This window comes from Chiloscyllium plagiosum, chromosome 10, assembly GCF_004010195.1.
Source record: "Chiloscyllium plagiosum isolate BGI_BamShark_2017 chromosome 10, ASM401019v2, whole genome shotgun sequence".
Taxonomy (NCBI): domain Eukaryota; kingdom Metazoa; phylum Chordata; class Chondrichthyes; order Orectolobiformes; family Hemiscylliidae; genus Chiloscyllium; species Chiloscyllium plagiosum.
This window is the reverse complement of record NC_057719.1, coordinates 49,063,852-49,082,200: the sequence shown is the minus strand read 5'-3', so window position 1 is coordinate 49,082,200 and position 18,349 is coordinate 49,063,852. Positions and strand designations below refer to the sequence as shown.

The 18,349-nt window shown below is 39.5% G+C and overlaps 1 protein-coding gene across 1 annotated transcript in view; it reads right to left on the bottom strand.

The window, feature by feature from the left end:
• exoc5 (exocyst complex component 5) overlaps window positions 1-16,898 on the bottom strand; it is a 184,791-nt gene extending 167,893 nt beyond the window's left edge. Inside the window, exons 1-3 of the mRNA XM_043698437.1 lie at window positions 16,687-16,898; window positions 13,227-13,288; window positions 10,981-11,039 (exon numbers count right to left, since the gene is read on the bottom strand). Coding sequence (XP_043554372.1) covers window positions 10,981-11,039; window positions 13,227-13,288; window positions 16,687-16,898 — 333 coding nt within the window. The remainder of the gene's footprint in view (window positions 1-10,980; window positions 11,040-13,226; window positions 13,289-16,686) is intronic.
• Between the last annotated feature and the right edge of the window lie 1,451 nt (window positions 16,899-18,349).

Sequence of the window (18,349 nt, the reverse complement as noted above, 5' to 3'; positions counted from 1 at the left end):
GACATTGGTTGGAAACAGATTGGATTTCACCTGGATGCCTTTTGTTTTCTTATGCAAATAGTTGTGAATCTTTATGATCCGAAAAACATTGGTTTCTCAGTCATTAGGAATAGTCAAAATAGAGGTTAATAAAATTTTGGGTACAAAGGGAATTAAAAGCTATGGGGTGTTGAGGTGCAAGCTTAGCCATGATATAGTTAAATAGCAGAGCATATTTCATGGCTCAAATGGCTTCTACCTTCTAATACTTACATTGTTATTCATATGCAACACAGATTGTAGCTAACTGACAAAGTGTTGAGAGTCTTCCCATTGCAGGGGGGGAAAGAGGCCTGAGCCACTTTAAGGTCTTGCTGCCTTTTGTAGATACCAAACATGAAACCATTTCATTGGATTCAATCCAGTCCAATATTGGTTTTGGGCAGGCAGTAAGAAAAGTTAAGGCCAGGGTATGATGGCTCATGATTTTTGGGGGCACTGTCTTTGCACTAAACTTACTCCCTCACGTGTGGAACTTGTTGGAGGGAACGCAGCACAGAGCCAAACACTCCTAAATTAATTCTATGAACTCAGAAAACTGTAATTTACATACTGAAAGGGGTCTACTGTCTTTAAATAGAAGCTGCTTTAGCCACCCCTTAGAAAGCGCCAACGATCAGTGACTGTTATGAGGTAGTAAGTCCCTGGGACCATTTTGGAGGCAGTTCATATTCTGCTAATTTCCATTTTAGAAGGTTGAAATACATCTGACAATACTCTTACATTAATAACAACAATTTGGTCAAGATGATGCATGGCTGTCACCAGCTTTGAAGTTATTCCACAGTGTGGTGAAATGACATTAGATGACGAGCAATTTGGGCAAGCCAGCTCCCAGTAATATTTAGTTTGTTTTGTTAATATCAAAATTTCTGAAATACTGTTCAAAATCAATTTAAGATAATGTTCACTGAAATTGTTCACTGTTCACTGGCTCAGCAACAATAAAGGATTGACAATATACTTTCAAGCCAGGATAGTGTGTGATTTGGAAGGGAACACAAAAATGGGTGATATTTCCGCTTGACTGCATATATATTTTTCACAAATATAAACTGTTGTGTAACAAGGTCACAATACATATAATGTATTATTAACCAACTTTTGTGAAGATTAATGCAGCATATTCTCACAATCCGATTGCTTATAAAATCAACCAGTTTAAATGTATAGCATATCCTCTGAAAATATTTTCTGGTATGAAACATGCAAATAATTGTAATATTTCAGAGTTTCTTGGTCTTTGGATTCATTCAGTGAAGCAATTCTGCTTGTACACTATTACGATTGATTTATATTGTAATCAATGACTATGCTTTCTTCAAAATCACAGAATAGTTTTCCACAATGGTGTAAGAATCCAATGCACATGCAGACTTCCTTGAGTTAAGCTCAGTACTAACCTAGGAATGTTAGCTATGATGTGAAAAAGATTTGGTCTGTGCACTGTCAAAATCTTAAACGTATTTACAATTTTTGCCACACATTCCACACAGAAGAAGCTGATGTATTAAAGGGCTGTCTTCCACATCAGCTGACTTCAATTTCATCAAGTTTGCTCACTAGTTCCCAGAAGAATCTGGAGTGGTGCAAGCAAGCATCGGAGCTGAATAATTCCCTTTCATGGAGGATGGAACAGCTGTAGTACAGAGTCAACCATTCCGATGTGTATCAACTCATGGTTGGTGACTTGTTGGTAGCCTAATCTTAACTCACTCAAAACCCATACACGTACAGAGTTATGGCTGGGTTCATTCAATGTTAGGTCTGGAAGAATATGGAAGCAGGCATTGTTTGACTTCTGAACTTTTAGACAGAAAGATTGCATATGAACCCTACGTGGGGGATAAAGATTTAGCAAAACTAGCTAATTTTTACATGCTTTTATTCAAATGTAAATGCTCATTCACAATGCTTAGGAAGTACCCTTTTGAAGAACTTTTCTCTGTTCTTATTCTTTCACCTGTTGTAAAGTTGTTGAATCATACAGGAATATAGTTCCACAGATGTCAGCAGCCTTCAATTAATCACTCAATTTCAGAACCTTTCCAGATGAGAGTTAAATGATGTAGAGAGGTATTCACAGAGATATTTCAGGAAACTCCTTTGAAGTGTTTCTTTCATTACCAACATTCTCACTTTCTATTCAAGCATTCTTTTGATTACATAACTTCTGTATGATTAATTTTTATTAAGGAATTTTTAAAGAAGTATAATATTATAGTTATATACTTTACAATTCTCTTAATTTTGAAGTTATTTTTACCAGTTTAAAATTTACAGCCAGTTCAGTTCCATAATAATCGACTGATTTTAACAATCAAAGAAAAGGCACGACATTTCTGCTTTCAGTTGGTTGACCATCAATCCTTGTTCCATTGGGTGATTAAAGAGAGCTGGTAGTTAAAACATTACATCAAAATTATCTTAATTGGTGCAAGGTTTAGCCCTTTCTGTTGGAGAGGGAAAAAGGTGGAATAGCCTTTTCAAGTCACATGAAAGTTTCTGGGATGAATATACGGTAATTAGATTAATAAGTAGCTTAATTTATCAGAGCTGAGAATTTCAACAACCGCACACTGGAGCAAGAAAGATTAGCGTGATTTCAGTTCTCCAGATTGTACAAAAAAAAACTTCATTAAGCAGAGACAGAGGGCTTTTATTTTTTTGGCTAGGATTAGAAAAATGTTGCATAATCAGAAATGTCACTTTGCTAGAATGAGAGTCATAAGGCAGAAAAAGGGAACGTTTTTTTCACTGTGGCCTCTTGTGACACAGTTCAGCATACTCAGTGTTAGTGAATGGTACATCATTGGAACTTAACAAGGAACTTCAGTGTCAGTTCAGAACCCACAGCATAATTATTTCTCTCCCTTCTTTGCACTCACAAACTTTAATTTTTTTTTAATGTTGCAGAACTTTATTTTTCTTCATTCTAGTTTTCTCACCAAGGCTCACATGACATTTTAAATGTTAAATTACTGAAATATAGATGATCAGTCATACTAACTGGGGCTCGCTTAAGCATTCTAGAAGCTACATATAATCACACACAGACATCTGTCTTTTGTAAATAAGTCCATGCATTGAGCCTTTTTCAACCAAATAAAATCTTGAGGGGCAGCCATCTGCTGGGGTTTTCCCCTACGATGTCTTAAACAATAGGACTTGGCATGCCAAGTTTAATTTTTTAAGAAATTCTTGGCAGTTAGTTGTTCCCTCATACATTTTCCAACCAATCAATGCACTTTTCTCATAATTAAAAGGGTTGTTTCCTTTGAGGTTTGGTATTCTTGCAATTCTGTCCTGATAAGTGCAAGGTGAAAAGCTTTGACAGCAGGGTTTTTTTCAGAAATAATAATGAAAAATATCTTCTTTTGAATCTTTAGAATTGTGATATTGTTGTGACCATGGAGATGAGATGCGGCAGGACTGGCAACTCCTCATTTTGGGGTATAGGATCTTCAGGCAGGACAAGGGACGGTGTAAGTGAGAAGATGATTTCACATTATTAAGGTATCAGTTACTTCAGTATTTTGGAAGGATCTTCAAATCAGACTTTTGGGTGGAGCTAGAAATAAAAAGGGGTCAGTCACACTGGGAGTGTATTATAGACCCCCAAACAGTCGGTATGCAATAGAGAATAGATATGTAGACAATTAACTGAGATGTGTAAAAACAATAATAGGATAATTATATTAGAGAATTTCAATTTTCCCAACAATAAATGGAATAGTTATAGTGTAAAGAGTTTAGATGGGATAGATTTCTTGAAATGCATTCAGGAGATTTTTTATATGAACATGGAGAAGGTCCAATAAAAAATGGTACAGTGCTGAACTTAATTCCAACTGAACAGGTTTGAGGTAGCAATGGGAGCCCATTTTAGTGACCGTGACCACAGCATCATACATTTTATATTTGTTGTGGAAAAACAAAGATGGTCAGCAAAACTTTTGGATTAGAGAGAGGTGGACTTTATTAAAATAAGGCAGGGTCTGACCAAAGAAGCCTGGGAATGGCTACTTCTGGGTAAATATGTGGCAGAACAGTGGGGGTGGGATGGGGGTGCGTTGTTTCAAAATAGAACTGGTGAGAGTACTGACCAAAATGTCCTGTTTCAGTTGAAATGTAGGAGCACCAAGCCCAGAGAACGCTGAATGTTGAGAATTATTCAGGACTGGGTAAGAACGTAAAGAGAGGCTTTTGACAGATAGAGAGGGAGCAAATCAGAAGAGTATAAAAATTGCAGGGGGAAACTTAAGAAAGCAATTAGGAGAACAAAGGGCATGGAAAAACTCTAGCTGGTAAGATTAGGGACAATCTCAAAATAACCTATCAAGGGAAAGAGAATAACCAGGGAAAGTGTAGGGCCATGGGGGCAATCTATACATAGAGCTGGAGGGCATTGGTAGGGGTTACAAAAGTACAGTCTTTTCATGGAGAAGGAGGAGGGTATAGATACAGAATTCAGGAAGAGTCACTGTGATGATCCTGAGTAGTTTGAAAGGGAATGAGGAAGGATAGGTGGATTGGACGGGCTTAAAAGTGAACAAATCTCCAGTTCCAAAAGTGTTGTATCCCAGGCTGCTATGAGAGATGAGGGAAGAAATTACTGGGCCTATAATTTTTTAATTCTTCTCTAGTCACAGCAGGGGATGCCAGAGGACTGGGGGACAGCTAAAGTCGTTCCACTTTAAAGAAGGGTGTTAGGGTTAGACCAGGGAAATATAGCGAGTTTGATATCAGTGGGACGGAATCTATTGGAGAAAGTTCTGAAGGAGTGAATCTCCACTTGAGGCAAAGTTTAATCAGTGATAGTCAGCATAGCTTTATCAGAGGGAGGTTATACCTAATAAACCTGATTGAATTCAGAAGTGGTGATCAAGTGTGCAGATGAGGCAGTGACTTTGATATGGTTTCTGTGGATTTCAGCAAAACCGTTGACCAGGTCCCACATGGAAGACTGATAAAGAGGACAAAAGTGTAATGTGGTAAGTTGGATCCAAAATTGTCTTCATGGCAGGAGACAGAGGGCAGTGATAGAAGGTTGTTTGTGTGGCTGAAGGCTGGTGTCCAGAGGCGTGCCACAGGGATTAGTGACAGATTCCTTATTTTGTGTGATGTATGTGAACGGTAAATAGGAAAATGTGTGAGACTGGTGGGGGGGAATGAAAAGTAAGTTGCACAGATGATGGGAAGGTTGACTTGATGATGACAGTGAGGAAGAAGGTCTTCGGATATAGGAAAATATGAACGGATTGGTCAGATGAGCAGATCAGTAGCAGATGAAATTTAACCTTGATAAATGTGAGGTGATGCATTCTGGAAGAAGTAACAAGACAAGGGAGTATCCAATGAATAGTTGGATACCAGGATTCTCAGAGGAGCAGAGGGACCTTGGGGTGCCTGTGCACAGATCCCTGAAGGCAGCAGGACAGGTTAGTATGATAGTTAAGAAGTCATATGGGACATATGCCTTTATCAGTCGAGGTATAGATCATACGAGCAGGAAGGTTATGTTGGTGCTGCAAGGCCACAGCTAGAGTTTTGTGTGCCGATCTGGTCATTGCACTATAGAAAGGATATGATTGTTCTTGAAGGGATGCAGAGGAGATTCACCAGATGTTGGCTAGGATGGAGCAGTTTGATTGAGGTAAACAAGATTATCAGGGAATGCAGGGTGAATGGAAAGCAATTGAAAAATGCTTGGAAAATGTCATAACATTCAAGACTGTGTGCCAAGTTCTAGACAGTGGGACTAGAGTTACAGAGTCACAGAGACATACAGCATGGAAACAGACCCTTCGGTCCAACTCGTCCATGCTGATGAGATATCCCAACCCAATCGAGTCCCACCTGCCAGCACCTGGCCCACATCCCTCCAAGCCCTTCCTATTCATATACCCATCCAGATGCCTCTTAAATGTTGCAATTGTACCAGCCTCCACCACTTCCTCTGGAAGCTCATTCCATACACGTACCACCCTCTGCGTGAAAAAGTTGCCCCTTAGGTCTCTTTTATATCTTTCCCCTCTCACCCTAATCTATGCCGTCTAGTTCTGGACTCCCCCACCCCAGAGAAAAGACTTTGTCTATTTATCCTATCCGTGCCCCTCATAATTTTGTAAACCTCTATAAGGTCACCCCTCAGCCTCTGATGCTTCAGGAAAAACAGCCTTAGCCTTTTCAGCCTCTTCCTATAGCTCAAATCGTCCAACCCTGGCAACATCCAGAATTGCATGCAATATTCCAACAGTGGCCTAACCAATGTCTGGTACAGCTGCAACATGACCTCCCAACTCCTGTACTCAGTACTCCAACCAAGAAAAGAAAGAATACCAAATGCTTTCTTCACTATCCTATCTACCTGTGACTCCACTTTCAAGAAGCTATGAATCTGCACTCCAAGATCTCTTTGTTCAGTATCACTCCCTGGGACCTTACCATTAAGGTGTATAAGTCCTGCTAAGATTTGCTTTCCCAAAATGCAGCACCTCACATTTATCTGAATTAAACTCCATCTGCCACTTTTCAGCCCATTGGCCCATCTGATCAAGATCCCATTGTAATCTGAGATAAACTTCTTTGCTGTCCAATACACCTCCAATTCTGGTGTCATCTGCAAACTTACTAACTATATCTCTTATGCTCACATCCAAATCATTTATATAAATGATGAAAATTAGTGGACCCAGCAACGATCCTTGTGGCACTACACTGGTCACAGGCCTCTCGTCTGAAAAACAACCCTCCACTACCACCCTCTGTCTTCTACCTTTCAGCCAGTTCTGTATCCAAATGGCTAGTTCTACCTGTATTCCATGAGATCTAATTTTGCTAACCAGTCTCCCATGAGGAACCTTGTCGAACGCCTTACTGAAGTCCGTATAGATCACATCTACTGCTCTGCCCTCATCAATCCTCTTTGTTACTTCTTCAAAAACTCAATCAAGTTAGTGAGACATGATTTCCCGCTCACAAAACCATGTTGACTATCCCTAATCAGTCCTTGCCTTTCCAAATACTTGTAAATCCTGTCCCTCCCTAATCAGTCCTTGCCTTTCCAAATACTTGTAAATCCTGTCCCTCAGAATTCCCTCCAACAACTTGCCCACCACCAACATCAAGTTCACCGGTCTTTAGTTCCCTGGCTTTTCCTTATTATCTTTCTTAAATAGTGGCATCATGTTAGCCAACCTCCAGGTTTCCGGTACCTCACCTCTGACTATCGATGATAAAAGTATGTCAGCAAAGGGCCCAGCAATCACTACCACCTCCCACAGAGGTCCAGGGTACACCCAATCAGATCTTGGGGATTTATCTACCTTCATGCATTTTAAGACATCCAGCACCTCCTTCCCTATAATTTGGGCATTATCAAGATGTCACTATTTATTTCCCCACATTTTATACCTTCCATGTCCTTCTCCATAGTAAACACTGATGCAAAATACTTGTTTAGTATGCCTGCATCTCCTGTGGTTCCACACATAGACTGCCTTGCTGATCTTTGAGAGGTCCTATTCTCTCCCTACTTACCCATTTGTCCTTAACGTATTTATATACTACCCAAACCTGACATGAAATTTTTTTTCTCACAGAATACAGGATCATTCGTACAGAAAATCAGAAAAGGTAAAATGCTGGTGCATTTTTTGAGAGGCTGGTGTCAGGCATATTGTTAGAATGGAGTAGAAAAAACCTGACTTGAAAATGCTTTACCCTGAAAACTTGAAAGTGAAAATGTTCTTTCTCCAATGGCTAACATTTCTCATCCTGATGAACATAATTATGCAAAGGATAACGGTTCAATAATTTGTGCTATTCTTCTTTTTAAATTTGCTGAGGTGTTAATCAAGCTATCCTGACTTTTTAAAATTCCCCTCACAACCCGATGTTTACAAGAAGATTATATGTGGATTTTATTATAATGCTAGGTAAGTCTGTTGTAGTCGCTAGAAGAATCCTTGATGAAAACTAAACAGTAACCCCTTTAGAATGCTTCACCTCACATGTAAACCAAATTGATACTTGCCTTCTGTCGACATGCTTAACAGGTTCTTTTCAGAATGAAGGCAAATGGACTTTATTATTAGAAACAATGCTTCTTTGACAGTATTTTCTAATACTTTGCATTAAACATACTTATTTGAATTGTCTAATGGACAAAATAAGACAGGCTTGTATTTATGTAGTGCCTTATAATATATGTCTCAGCAACATTCCACACACAACTGTTTGCAGTGTAGTCAATTCAGCAGCTGTTTTGCGTACAGCAATATGCCACAGAAAGCTAATGGTGAACCATAAGTTAATGAATTTGCTGTGTCGTTGATTGAAATTTCTATGTAGACCAGTGAAATTGGTATTCAGGACTTCTAATAATGTAACAGTCCCTTGGTATTGCACCAGTATCAAACATATTATGTATTCAAGTTGTAGACTGTGCTTGAACAGACAACCTTGAGTTACAGATGAAAATTCTTCCAATGATATAGAATTGTGCTGAATAAAGATGACAAAGAAAATTGGAAAGGTTTACATTTAACATTCAAAATCAAGATTATTAGCAGCAAAAAAAGCCTCTGTATTATGAACTGAGGGGGATAAAATTCAGTGATATTCTAAACCCTGAAAATCTGTTAGCATGACAGATGATCCTAAAGTGCTATGAACGCTTTTTAACTTTTGATTCCAAAGGTATTTTTTAAAAGAGGACTGTGGCAGTAAATTCAATGCTCTCTGGCAAAGTTCTCTATGGGATATATGGAATGTCACACCTGTGGAATACTAGGGAACCTTCAAAGAGAGAGACAGATCAAACAGATAATAAGGGGGTTGACCATCCTTCCATGAACAAAAAGCCAATATAGACATTTTTTAAAGTTTTTCCCTTACAGGAATATACAAAGGGTTAAAAACTCACTGCAAGTCAGATCTATGTCAATGGAGGTGTCAATGGAAGAAGGTGCGTGAGAGGATGAAGGTTTGCATTTTAGCCTCCAATCATGTTCTAGGTATTCAATGTCATAGTTGAAGAACTATTTACTAGTCACCCTTGCATTGCAGGGACAATATCGCTTCCTGAATGAGAGAAATTATTTAGCTACAATTAAAAGGAAACAAAGCAATGGAAGGATGGTCTCGATCTGAATGCTGCCAACCAACCTCCATAAAAAGGGAACCAGGACAAAAGGATTTCAACTAACTTCAAAGCCAGGAATCTCAAAATCAACAGTTCATGTATAAACATTCCACTCTCTATTCTTCATGAATTACCCAGGGAGACTGATCAATGTATCTTCTAGCTGTATTTTTTCAGACTCACTTTGTATTCTTAATCTGCGTACGTTGCATTTCTTTCCGCATTAGTAACTAACAAATTCAATCTTCTGTTAAGTCAAGAAAGCCTAGTTAAATCAGCCTCTCTTAAAACTTAACATCATTTAGACTAGGAGAAAGGTATCCCCAAGGGACAGATCCTTTTCAAATTAATCTTGTTGCAACCAGTGATGGTGTAGGTGAAAAGAAAGGAGCCAGTTCATTCCTTCTCACCTGGGAACTTAACCTGGGGTATCCTGTCTGGAAGCATAGTAACTTGGAGAACCTCACTTTGGGGTCTGGTCATAACAAATCATATTTCTCTCTAATTTTTCCACATTTAGTTCTACATTAAAAAAATACTTGGAGGATCATTTTCCTCTTTGTCACTTGGGTGTTAACAAATAGAACAGACAGCACTCCAATTCTAGACTTTAATTCTACTGAAAGTAAGAATGAACCTCCAGACGAAGCTGAAAAACAGCCATGGACATGAGTTGAAGGATGTCAGGGTTGCATGAGAGGTCAAAATTAGAGAAATGTAGAGTTCTTGGATAGTTTAGGTCAGGAAAAAAGTGCAGAGATATGACAGGGCAATGCAATAGAGGGATTTGAACATAGGGCTGGGAATTTTAATTTTGAAGCAATGGCAAACCAAATGTTCGTACAAATCACTGAGCAGGGGGTATAGTGGGTTTCTGGCATTTAGAGAGTGTTAGGATATAGATAGCTTTTGTTTCTTCTATCCAGTTTTCCTACATGATATTCCCTCCTTACTGCTGCTTTCCTGACAGTAGGGACTTAAGCTATGACATTTTCATAACAGTCCTTTGATCCTTGACCATGTGCTAGTTCTATACGGGATCCTACACATCGAATGTCAATCAGTCACTCAACCATGGAGGAGAGCTGGTAAGAAGAAAGAAATACAGCCAAGGAGAATTGTCTTTTTCACATCTAAGTTCCGTACATACTTATTAGAGGAGGGAGTCTTAGTAATTTCCTCCTCTGTAGTTTAATCAGAACTTCACAGTTAAGCATAGAACCAGAATTGAATCTGAGATGCTTATGAACAGTACAGTTCAGTAGATGATTACTTACTCGGACCTTAGAGAAACCACCTACTTGGTGTTTTGAAGTTCTATATGGTGTTTTGAAAAAACAGTGTACTCCAGTAATTGCATGACAAACAATTCAATAATTGACAAAAGTCAAACTTTAAATAAGATTCTGAGATTTTTACCAGTCATGTAGGGTCACATTTTGTTTGTGCCCCTGTTTATAATGACAAATTAAGTCAAATTCTATTTTATTACAAAAGACAACAGAATTCTCGGAATGTTTTTCCCAGTCTTTGGCAATTCTATCCATTTTTCTGTGAAGCCGCAATGGTCATTGATTATAACATTGGTAACTTGAATATGCAAAACAGAAAGGTTCTAACATTAATTTAATAGTCATGTTCCATTAAGGAAGTTGAAGTTGGAAACTCCATATCTACCTTCCCTAATTTCTCCAGTTGCCTGCAGGCCTCAGAGGCCCATGTGTTGTAGCAGCTGGAGAAACCGAAAGTGAATGCATCTGCACGCCGAGCAATATTGTTCGACATCGACTCACCTTCAGTAAGGTCATTAGATTGAGAGTCATCATTCTCCTTTCTGTGGTCCTAAAGGAATCTGTCAGAAGATAGGTTAATTGTTCATACATAATACAAAATAATCACAAAGTACTTTGAGAGGCTGGTCATGGCCCAAATCAGCTCAAGCCTGCCAGCCTGCCTCAATCCCCTGCAATTTGCTTATCAACATAACAGGTCCACAGCAGATGCCATTTCCTGAGCTCTACTCTCATCCCTAGAACATCTGGACAACAAGGACACCAACGTCAGCCTCCAATTCATCGACTACATCTCCACCTTCAAAACCTACCAGACTAATATCAAAACTGCAACTGGATCTTCAGCTTCCTGACCCACAGACCACAATTGGTGAAGATAGACAACAGCACCTTCTGCACAATAATACTCAACAAGGATACGTTCTCAGCCCCCTGCTGTACTTCCTGTACATCCATGACTGTATAGCCAAATCCCATACAAATGCCATCTACAAGTTTGTTGACGACACCACATGGTTGGATGGATATCAAACAATGATGAGTCAGAATACAGGAAGGAGATAGCATACTTGGTGTAATGGTGCAGTGAGAACAACTCTCAATGTTGGCAAAACAAAAGAACTGATCATTGTCTTCAGGAAGAAAGGAGGAGGATATGGTCCCAGCCACATCAATGGAGCTGAGGTGGAGAGGGTTGAAAGCGTCAAGTTCCAAGGAGTGGCAATAACCAACAATCTGCCCTGGACTTCCCACGTACATGTGACGGTCAAGGAGGCACAACAATAACTCCTCTTTGTCATGATGTGGAGGTGCTGGTGTTGGACTAGGGTGGACAAAGTTAAAAATCACACAAAACCAGGTTATAGTCAACGGGTGTAATTGGAAGCACTAGCTTGCAAAGTGCTACTTCTAATCCAGGCAACTGATAAAGGAGCAGCAGTCTGAAAGCTAGTACTTCCAAATAAACCTGTTGGCCTATAACCTGGTGTTGTGTGATTTCTTCTTTCTCAGGCAGCTTAGAAAATTCGGCATGTCCATAAAGAATCTCATTAACTTTTGCAGATGCATCACAGAAAGCATTCTATCCAGGTGCATAACGGCCTGGTACGGCAATTGCTCTGCCTAGGACCGTAGGAAACTACAGAAAATTGTGTGTTCAGCCCAGAACATTGTGGAGGCCAAGCCCCCCCGCCCCAACCATGGACACCATTACAGTTCTTGTTACTGTGGAATTGCTGCAAACATCACCAAAGACCCCTCCCACTCCAGTAATGCTCTTTTTAAACCTCTTCCATCAGGTAGAAGATACAGAAACTTGAACACACGCACCAACAGATTCAACAACATTTTCTTTTCTGTTGTTATTATGCTACTGAATGGACCTCTCTAAGCACAAATAATGTTGATCTTGCTAATGTTGATCTTGTATTGCACACCTCCTGTGCAGTGTAACCTTGTATGCCTCGCCCTAAGCATCTGTATGTGCTTGTTTGTTATGATGTGCCGGTAGTGCTTGCAAAACAAAACATTTCACTGTACTTAGGAACAAATGACTACAATAAATCAAATCAAATCAAAAAGCATTGTAAGTTGACTAGTCCTTAGATTGAATCTCCTGAATTTTTCAAAGAGAAGGTGAGGGGAACTTCGTTTGGTAGGAAGCAAAAGTCCAGCTCAAATTTTGATGTTATGTTCTCAGAGGTTATCAGGTTTTGGTTGTGGACTCCTTTATATTCATGACCAAAACTTGAATATTCATTACCAGCCAATTGGAATGATGTTCACAGGCTGTATCATATGTTGTTTATTATTGTTTGAAATTTTGAATTTGAAGAAGTTGCATGTGGGGTTTCCGTGCATCTGAAGTGGTTTAATGATTAACTTGAAAGTATTTTTGTACCAATAATGATGTCTATTAAAGCATAGTGTGAGAGAAGGACCTCCTGGACAGTACTGGGTTTCTGTTTACTCTGGGAAAACTTTGAGTGAACAAGTAAACAGTAATGCACTAGGCTCCAGTTCAGAAGTCCAGACATTAAATTCTTTTACTTTCGAGTAAGGAAAACACCCATTGCTTGAAAAAACCATGTGTTTGTTTAGTTTCTATGACCTATCAAACCAGATATCTATCTGGGATCTGATCTGACTGGTAATGACATTGGCTGGGATCATAACAGGGTGCAATCTTTCTAGGCAAAAATGAGAAACATGTGTTTTCACAAATTTGTCGATAAAAGTTCAGTTACCTGGTAGAGTAGGCTTCTTTCTGCAGTTTCCAATGAGCAAACCCAAAATAGAAATCAGAAGCCTGTTATTAAAGAGTATATTGTTACAGTTAGTTTATTTGGGGAAGCTGAATCAATTCATTAGAGCTAATATGGGAGAAGGAAATAAAATAAGCTGAGTTTTATTTGAAAACATTTAAACATTATTTCCACTGTGCAGAACTGTATATTGTTCTGCTAAAGTAAATATTTTGTGATGTCAATGTACTAAAATTCATAGGATATGAACAATTATAAACAGAACTGATCTCCTGATTTGTACAGCAAATATTTAATGGAGTTTTAAAATTTAGTTGATTTCATCATTATCTTTATTTTTGTGATGGTTTCAAACATGAAATACTACAACACAAAGTGACAACTCATAAGGAAGGACAAGATACAGAGCTCCAACATGTATCAAATTTTGCAGATGACACTAAGATGAGTGATAGAGCAAAGTGTGTAGAGGACTGTGAAACTTTGCAGAGGAACATAGTTTAAGTGAGTGGGCAAAGGTCTGGCAGATGGAGTACAATCTTAAAAGTGAAGTTATTCATTTTGGTAGCAAGAACAGTAAAAAGCACTATTACGTGAATAAAAAAAATTACAGCATGCTGCTGTGCAGGGGACCTGGGTGTCCTTGTGCATGAATCACAGAAGGTTGGTCTGCAGGTACGACAGGTAATTAGGAAGGCAAATGGAATTTTGTCCTTCATTGCTAAAGGGGTTGAGCTTAAAAGCAGAGACGCTATGTTGCGTCTGTATAGGGTGCTGGTGAGACCACACCTGGTGTACTGCGTGCAGTTTTGGTCTCCTTGCTTGGAAAAGGATGCAATAGCACTGGGGGACGGAGGCGGGGGGGGGGGGGGGATGCAGAGGAGGTTCACAAGGTTGATAATGGAGTTGAGGGGGTTGGCTTATGTGGAGAGACTGAGTAGACTGGGATTATATTTGTTGGAATTTAGAAGAATGAGGGGGATTTATAGAAACATATAAGATTCTGAAGGGAATAGATAAAAGCCGAGAGAATGTTTCCACTGGGAGGTGAAACTAGGGCAAGAGGGCCTAGCCTCAAAATTAGGAGGATCAGATTTAGGACTAAATTCGCCATTCTCGTTTTAAATGTCAACCATTCATGTACAATATGAACATTCAAACATTATCAATGGGAGGAATCTTTCCAGGCACAGAATGGCATGAGCATTGGCAAGAATGCTGAGAGAAATAAGTCAGCGAGGGAGCTCCCAACTTTGTTGATAACATGTCCTATTTTCCAGCTAAGTGTTGAAACATGGAAAGAGCTTCTCACTAGTGAGTATTGAGAGGCCTATCTGCATGCATTAGCAGGCAGTAAGATCCTCATTTTTACATAATTTCACTTCTTTGATATGCAGTTCCCCTTCTCTCACTCACTGGATGGAAACTAGATGGAACATTTCCTGACATGAAAGTCAGAGCAGTAACCTGGCGACTCCAGGTCATCCCTCCGCGTGGACACCAGGTGCCAACACCTCAGAGCATGCTTCATGGGCAGCAACCTCGCATATTGCTCATCCACCAGGATGTCTGAGTCCTCATAAGCAAATCAGGATGCCAATTTCCCTATGTCTGGCACGTCTGGTGCAAATGACAGGAACGATGAAGGGCAGTTGTAGACTGTCAGTGCTTGACTGGGTGCACAGCTAGGCTATAATGATGGCATGGCACTAGAAATTGTGAAAGTCCTTGCATTCATCACTATTTCTGCCCGTGACAAGTGGGAAAATACAATGAAAAGGGCACATCAGATACACAGCGCATGGAAATGAGACTGGTTTGGGAAGGTAGTGGGAAAAAAATGTGCTAATGCTCACAGAGGGAAACCATCCATGAAACTTAGCAGAAATTGACTAGGTGTTAATTTTGGCAAAATTCAGCACAACGGCATATATATGTTGCAATGTTATGAAATTTTAAATGGCTTTCAAATTGATACTCTGTTTCACTGTTTACATAAACTTCATTTAAAAAGTTTTTTAAAAACGTTGGCCAATTATCATCAATGTCAGTATATCTTCATTTGAAGTTAATAAAAAAATGTTTTGCCAGTTATGAAATAAGCTTAAAACCAAGAAGAATAAAGCTGCATAATAATGAGCTTATTTATTACTTATTAACCATGATCTTTCTGCTTATTCAACTTGCAATTAAACACTGCTGTTGATCAACAAAGGTGTCTCTTTGAGTAATAGGAAACATGGTTCTTTACTGATAATGTTCAGCTGTAGCATTATTTACATGAAAGCAAAGCATAAAATTGTGGATTGCGTTTGAAAATCATTCTATGAAGTTGTGTTGATAACTTTAAGAACGAAAGAAGATGAAGACACTATTGTGAATTATTATCCATCTGCTTTCCACATATTGTTTGTATTTTAACTTATGAGAATACTTTTTAAAAATTGTTTTAAATAATTGTAAAAACCATAAACTATTCACAAACAACTCATATATTAGCAATTAATTGGCCTGGAAAACAAAATTATAGTCAAGTTCAATGTTGGTTACAAGCATTTAGAAAACTGTAGCCTATAGTTTAATACAATATCCATAAAGCTTTTAGTTCTATCTATAGACTCCAAATAATTGTTCGAAGAAACAACAATATTCCTGTCAGGATGGAAAAGGTGAAGTTGGTTGCTCATTGGCAATGTTGCTGGATTTTTTATCCAGAGGTCCAGGTTAATGCACTAGGAGCATGGGCTCAAGTACCATCACATCTGCCAGCAAAATTTAAGTTCAACTTATAAAATCTAGAATTGAAAGGTAGTGTCAGTAATGTGATGCTGAAATTATCATCATTATTGTAAAGACACAGTGAGAGAAACAGGCCATCATTTACTGGTCTGGCCCTCATGCGATACAGGAAAGGAAACCTGCCATCTTTATCTGGTCTGGTCTGTGAAATAACTCCACAGAGGCTGGTATCCCATCACCAAAGCATGCTTTATTTACACATCGAGAGTCCTTGACACTGATCCATCTCCTTCAGAGCCAGCTCTCAGAGTGAACAGGATGCCTGACACTCCTGTTCTTATCTGTCAGCCAGGGTTCCCCCGGTTGGAACTGTCAATCTGTTCCAATCAGGGAACTCATATTCTGTGAGCTGCACCTGGGTGACCTCATTACAATCACTATATCCCTCCATTCTGAGTCCAAGGACATAAGCTGTTTTTTTGTTGTAGCTCTTCCTGGGGCATTTTTGTACCCGCTTAAAAATGTGTTGCTGGAAAAGCACTTTTCCAGCAACACATTTTTAAAAGCGCTTTTCCAGCAACACATTTTTAAGCTCTGATCCCCAGCATCTGCAGTCCTCACTTTCTCCTAGCATTTTTGTACCTGGTCAAGTTCCTCCACCTCTGCCTCAGATAGAGGTGGCATGTAATGCACAGATGCTCACCTCTTGCACTTGAAGCTTCTTGGAAGAAATTCATTCCCATCAGGTGGCAAAGGCATTGAGGCGATGACATCGGCCGGGTCCAACTCTGATTTCAAGGTATCTTCACAGCTTGATGGACAGGGCGAATCCACAGGTTCTGGAACAGTTGTAGAGGCTGTTAAAGAGCCAGACGCATTTTTCTCCCGCACCTTTTGTGAATTTGCAGCTTTCATATGGTATACGTGCTTGTACAGGACTGTCACACCTACCTAAATCTTATACATCACTGGACCTGACCTTACGTCAACCATACCTCTTACCCATGCTGGGCCATTCCCCTGGTTCCTACAGCAAATTCTGTCTCCTGAAGAAACCTCTCTCTCTTGCTTAACAGGGTCCTGTGCCTGGCATTAGCATTACTAATGCTTTAATCTGTCCAACACCCCCCCAGGTCATAGTTAACTTGGTACGGAATCTTCTCCCCATTAGCAACTCTGCTGGAGCTATCCTTGTAGTTACCTGAGGGTGGTCCTCTAATCAAATAGCAACTAGGGCAGTTTGGTATCTAGTTAAGCTATAGGCTGTTTCTTTAAGCCTGCCTTTAAAGTTTGGACTTCTCTTTCTGCCAGACCATTGGATGATGGAAAGCATGGAGCTGTTACTGTATGTCAAATAGCATTTAACTTTAGGAAACACTCCATTCCCTGCTGGTAAATGATGGCCTGTTATCTGTGACCAATATTTCCAGGAGTGCCTGTGTTGCCAAAGATACATGCAGCTTTTCTATCGTCGTCCCCGTGTCTGATGAACAAACTCTTTGCACGTCCAGCCACTTTGAGTGAGCATCCATAATGACTAAGGACATTGAGCCCATGAAAGGACCTTGCATAGTCAACGTGTAATAGAGTCCAGAGTTTACCCAGCTGTTCCCATAAATTCTGGGTAATCCAAGATGGAAGATGGGGAATATTTCTGGCTACTCCTTTTTTTGAGGTATTTTAGGTGTTGGAGGTGATTTCCCCAAATTGCAGAAGTAGCTATTCCTGTTTTATATGCTGTTGCATTGTTTTGGAACTTTGGAGAAAAAAAACATCAAAACAGCAGCACTTTTAAAAGGGAGAGGAACAGACAAAGGAAGCACATGGTGAGGTCAGTGCTGGAGAGAGAAAGAGAGAGAGAGATAGGGGGAGAGAGAGAGAGAAACCACATTGCTAACTGACACAGCAGTGAACCTGCAGAGTTACTGCCTTTGCTGTTTGAATTAATGTATCGCTGGACATCAGAGTACATCTGGGAAAATTAACAAATAGTGAAATTCACAACTAATCTTGGAAGAACATGTTTGGGAGAGGTCACAGCATAGAAACAGTAAATATTTTAAGTGTGGCCTTACAGTAAGGCTGCAGTAGTGAGTACAGTGGGTTCTTTCTTGATTATATGTTATATTGAGATATGTCTCTTGATTAAACTTAAAAACATAAACCATAAGCATGAGTTTAACCTGGAGCAGTGTTTTCTAGAGGAATGTGCTAGTGTTATTTTCTGAGTGTGTAGATTGAAAGAAGCAAAAATGGCCTTTAGTAGAGTGATATGCTCTTCTTTCCGGATGTGAGAGTTTAGGGAGAGTTTACGTGTTACTGCAGATTATATCTGCAATAAATGTCTTTGGTTGCAAATCCTATCA